This window comes from Grammomys surdaster, unplaced genomic scaffold, assembly GCF_004785775.1.
Source record: "Grammomys surdaster isolate TR1022 unplaced genomic scaffold, NIH_TR_1.0 126013, whole genome shotgun sequence".
Taxonomy (NCBI): domain Eukaryota; kingdom Metazoa; phylum Chordata; class Mammalia; order Rodentia; family Muridae; genus Grammomys; species Grammomys surdaster.
This window is the reverse complement of record NW_021620828.1, coordinates 3,258,716-3,264,312: the sequence shown is the minus strand read 5'-3', so window position 1 is coordinate 3,264,312 and position 5,597 is coordinate 3,258,716. Positions and strand designations below refer to the sequence as shown.

Below are 5,597 nucleotides of genomic sequence, written 5' to 3'. Positions count from 1 at the left end.
AGCCACAGGCGAGGTTTATCACACTGTCCTGTGTTCTGTTTAGCAAAGCTGATTGACCACACAGACTGCTGGGAGTGCCAGTGAGTGGGAGTGGCTGGCATGCCCCTAGAACTGATCCTCTGAGCCAGGAACCCTTAAGGGAAGGACAATACATCCGCCAGGCCTGGATCTATTCATAATTCCTAACAGTGGAGGACATGTCTTCATCCCCAGGTTATTTGATCAGCCATTGCTCACAACGACCAAAACTAAGACCAAGAAGTACCCCCAGAGCAAGGTCTACTGAAAACTCCCTGACCGTCTATGAAGTTTGAGAGGAAAATTCAGGTTGGAACCAAGACCCAGAAACCAGAAGCACACACATAGCACACACAGGCAGCCAAGACCTGATACAGAAAACTTTAATCAACAATTGTAGAAACAATACACTCAGACATTAAATATCAAGATTTGCCATCATCACCACCACCAGTCTAGAAATGAAGTAATCCACTAATCTCAAATATTCCTGATGGGAGATAAGAGATTTAGGAAAATGTTTTCCCATAAACACATTTATTTTTACCCCGAGGCTAGACTCCCCACAGAGAAAAAACAAGTTTGTACTCAATGGAGTTTATTCAGCCAGCTTTGTGGCATGGCTCACCACTCTGTACCGGCTCCCTTCACTCTCAATTTGATAAGCAGAGGGAATGATGCTCTTCTGTACATGGAACAGACAAGACAGTAAAACTTTAACACGAGTGAAGTCTACATTATTATATTTTAAAACACATACCGAAGTCACTTCTTCCTTATGAAGGGGGGCTGGCAGTCCGTTCCAACAACAGCAGGGCAGTGCTTTCTTATGGTGGACACCATGACACACCCCCACCTTCCTCATGCAAGCCAACAAGGGAGAGCGATTGCACAGACTGCCTGTGTTCTCAGTCACCTTGACACGGATACACAAGTCTAAAAGGAAATAACCCCAACTACAACAGTCATTCCATTCAAGTATTAAGAGAAGTGTGCATGGAACTGGGTGGAGGGAGACAGCCACGTAAGAGGGACTTTAACACATTGCATGCCAGTTTGGTCTACAGAGAGAGTTCTAAGACAGCCAGGGCTACACAGAGAAACCCTGTCTTGAAAACCAGACGCAAACAAACAAACACACAAACACACAAATAAAACAAAAATAGAAGAAAAGAACTAGAAGAGAGACTGTTCAGTCCAAACTCCTAATGCCTCTAACACTGATTCTTGTGAGCGGGCAGGCAGCCTATCTGCTTTGCCTTCAAGAACTTTTGCAGGGACCACTATTGGTTTTGAAATGTGTCCTTTCTATCCTTTCTTAAGCCAACTGTGGGTCTACACATTTGAGCCAGGAAATCATTATGCCACGGTATGCCAAAGCACTGTGTGTGTGCCTTCCTGAGTACCGTTCATGTACTTCCCACTGCACAGTGACACATATTCCAGGCTATAAGGAAAACCTGATGATTTACAAAGCTGAAAGAACTGCTATCCTTACGAAAATCACTGTCCCTAATCCTGTTGCACACATTTATTATTTTTAGATGCTTCCCGATTTGAGTGACTGAAGAGAACAATACAGGCAGAGGCACTAGAAGCCAAACTGTGCTCACTTCCTTGTACCCAAAGCTGGATGAGGATACCAGAGACAAGAGTCAGTATGAAGAGTTAGGCAAAGGTTCTGGGTGAGTGGCTGGAGGAATGATCTTCCCCATAAGGAATCATGGCAAAAGGAGACAACCCACAGGCAGCTCCCTGTCTGATACTTGAACACCTAGACAGCATCGTGCCTGAGTGCTGCCTCGTCTCTGCTAGAACACCAACGGGCAGTTAGCTGGTACAGACCACTTCATCTTCAGGACAGAACAGCAGGCAAGCAGACAGGTACCCAAAGCCATGAGCACAACTCTAAGTTGTACATAGCTGCTCAGGGGTTGGAAGTTGTCAATCACTCCTTTAAAGAAGAAATCGGACTTCTTCCCAGCATCTCATGTTCTCCACAATCATTCAAAAGAGAGAGACACCAACTACTAACACGTGTGGATCTTAGGAATCGCTGTAGAATGGCTATGTGTGTCTCCAATTGTGGGGAGGACCGATAAAACCGTTAGAAGTGATAACTGCAGGGCTTGGAAAACAAAGGAAATAAATAACTTGGGGGCAGGGACCAGAGACTGCTGCAGGCCAGACTGTGAGCTCACAACCCTCAACAGCCTGGTCAACTCACCTGCAGGAGGTAGGTGAGAATGGTGTGCGCTGCTCTGGGGCTACAGACCATCTTCCTACAGCAGTGGGAAGCAGGCTCTGTCCTGGTCTCTCTTCTGCTAGCATGTCTCCTAGCACAGCGGACAACGTCCTTGTTTCTTACTTTGCTGAGCACCAGGGGCTGTTTCAGGGTTTTAAATGCCCCCTTCAGAAGACCAACAAAGTCACATGCTCATTGATAAATAATAATGCCAAAATTCCATTTATAAAGGACCAGTTCTCCTAACAGCGTACAAAACTAAAATCATTTGACCCGGTCACATGCACGTGAACTTTGAAGACTGCCTGGCTATGGTAATGAGACTCAACCTATTCTGTTTTGAGAAGTATCTCTCTCTCCTGTATGTTAAGATGGCAATAGCATCGGTCTTTAACAAAACCGGAACAGACAGAAACAGAACAACATATAACCAACCTGACAGCCAGTACTTCTTTATATACTGAGGCCGCATTCTTTTCTGTATCTGTTTCAAAAGTATCCAATATTTATATTAGCGGCTAGAAGACAGGGGGCCAAATCCTCCTGCAATGAGAGAGCAAAACTTTGACCACTGAGCCTGGGAGGCAGGGTCAGTGGAAGTCTATCAGGTACTCAGGGTAGATCTGGTTGGCATCAAAAACCACAAAGATCTTTGGGTTCCAGGTGTCATCCACACAGCTGTCATACAAATTCACATAGCTCCCGTCTTTGGAAGGAGGTCTCATGTATTTCGAGTCTCCGTTTATGTAATCACCAATTAGCACTCGAGCAAGAAACATGGATTTATAGGTTCTGAACAGATGTCGCTGCTGCAAGCTGACCCCGTGGATCTGGAATGTGTTCCCGTGCTTGACGTCATCCCTGCAGAAACGACTGGAGTATGCAGCATCTCTAGCGAAGTAGGTTCCTTCAACAGAAAGGGCCAAGGTTACTTTGGAGAAAACAGGAAACTCGGGAGACAACATTCTGACTGTCAGGGGAACAGCATTCTGACAGACATGAGTCATAGCACAGGGACAGATGTTGGATGACCTCCTCTGCAAACTGAAGAAGAGGACATAATCTCCCCACCCATCCTGTGGAGACAGCTGTGGGGCCTCACCAGTGCCCTCCTGTGCCCCTGAGAAAACAGGGGCCACACTTGCATTTCCAAAAGAGAGCTTGCAAGGAAATGTAGTAAAACACAAAACCACTCCCTGGGGAGAAGCATGGCCGGTCAGAATTTCACCTGGAGGCCTCCTCCTAAGCTGTCCCCTTCCTCAGCCCTTCCCCACTGCCCTCACCCAACATCCAGCCAAGCTCTGTAGAATACTGCTCTCCCCAGGGAGCTCAAAGCCACGAAGCTGCTGGCTATGACATGGGGCAATCCAGAAGTAATTCTAGACCAGGAGGTACACCAAGGAGTGAAATTCTGAGACTGTGAAGCTATGGCTATGGTTTGGGTCTTCAGTCTCCCTGGAACTCATGTGTTAAAAGGCTGTTTTCTGGCAGCATGGTGCTAAGGGAGGTGTGGGGACTTTAAAAGATGGAGCCAAAAGAAAGGATATGCTCTTAAAGGGGGAATACAGATTAAAGAACATCTTCACAGTCTTTTCATGGTCCAGCTGCCAGGAGGTGAGGCTAGTTCACCTTATACCACATACCCCTGCCTTAAAACAGGCTCCACAGACCCAATGCAACATGGACTAACATTTCTGAACTGTGAGTCAAAGTCTAATTCTCCTCTTCCTACACTGTCTCGGGCGTTCTGTTACAGTAATAGGAAGCTAGCAGGCACGTCTGTTCCTGCTTGAGTATTCCAGAACACTGTCAGTTATTGTCATGGACACTCAAGAAAGCAGTCGCCACTCTGGGAATGATTGATACTGTCAAGCAAGTATTTAATTCTAAAATATCGGGACATGAATTGCAAAGTCTCATACCCGCCCACATTGATGGAACTGGTGTCAGACCTTTTTGACCTCTTACAGCTAAAGTGAGCAGCTTTTTGCTACTCATTCTTAAATTAACTCACAGTTTCAAATCCTAATCCTACCTGGGAGTCAGCTCTCTTGCTGAAAATAAGGCACAAAGGACAGAGTGGGAGAGCAAATGCCTGCCCCTTGCCCTCCGCACCCTTCTCCTAGCTGCTTGAGTCATACCACGATGCAGAGAACTGAGACTTGCACTGGGCCAGGAATAAGAGGGAGCTCCTCCCACTCCCCCTTTAGTGCGCACTGGGATTCTTGCCTATCCTTCTTACCTATCATTTTCTAACAAGCAAAACCAAGCGAACAAAATATCAAAACTGCTAGCACCTATGCTAGAGAGTAACGGATGTGTGTCTCTCACTCTAGGCCTTTGCTGTAGAGCAGCTCAGTGGTAGGTGCTCACCCATGGCAAGGGCTGACTCAGCACTTCGGATACTGTACAGCGTCTTTAGCACACAGCATCCCACCGCAGCATCCCACCGGGAGGACCACAACTACTGAATATGGCAGGCATGTACGTCTCACTTCCGCCCTGTGTGTGGGGCAAGTGCTTTTCTGTGGCTCAGAAGCTCTGTGGTTTGTCTAGAACTCTTAGTCTGGTAACTTGTAGCTTCATTACAGCTAACTCTGAATCATAGAGCAACCAATTTTCTCCAGTGACGGAACTCTCCCTTCTGACTGAACCTGGACTGAGATTCAGATATTACCTTTTCCAAAGACAGCACCGTGTACACCATTGATTCTCCAGTCAAAGTTGTGAATGCAAATTGCTTCCACAAATTCACTGCTGGTGCCATGAAACAGCATTTGCTCATTGATTTGAGGGACACCTCTCTTTTTCTTGAGCTGAGCCTTTTTCCTAAAATCATAAAAACATCCAGATACACAAGCACAGAAAAATATACCAGTGAGCAGTATTTATTAATTTAAAATGTTAAAGGCAAAGATCAATAGAAAGGATGAGACAAAAATATAAATAATATAAATGAGTGGACAGAGAAATTCTAGCAGAGAAACTATTTTAAATGCTCTTGGATACATAAAAATCAAATATGACAGCTATCAGCTAGGTATGGTACTTAATGCCTGGAATCCCAAGGTACAAGATGCAGAGACAGGAGGATCAAGAATTCAAAGCTATCATCAGCTTTAAAAAAAAAATGATTTTGAATTTAGTCTAGGTTGTATGAATTTCAAAAAATATATACCTAGCATTGTGATTAAAGGCTGAAAATTATATTCAAAAAGACTGGGCATGTAGCTCAGTGGTAGAATGATTCTCTGGCATGTGGGAAAAGCCTAGGTCCATATCTCAGCAATGTGGAACAAAGATGAAAAGAGGAAAGGAGAGAGAGGGAGGGAGG

General features: G+C 45.3%; 1 protein-coding gene across 7 annotated transcripts in view; it reads right to left on the bottom strand.

Moving 5' to 3' along the window:
• Window positions 1-383: 383 nt before the first annotated feature.
• Parp11 (poly(ADP-ribose) polymerase family member 11) overlaps window positions 384-5,597 on the bottom strand; it is a 54,745-nt gene continuing 49,531 nt past the window's right edge. For all 7 annotated transcript variants that reach the window (XM_028754384.1, XM_028754383.1, XM_028754382.1 and 4 more), the window contains 2 exons: window positions 4,941-5,092; window positions 384-3,170 (listed from right to left, as the gene is read on the bottom strand). In XM_028754384.1, coding sequence (XP_028610217.1) covers window positions 2,854-3,170; window positions 4,941-5,092 — 469 coding nt within the window. In that variant the 3' untranslated portion in view covers window positions 384-2,853. The remainder of the gene's footprint in view (window positions 3,171-4,940; window positions 5,093-5,597) is intronic.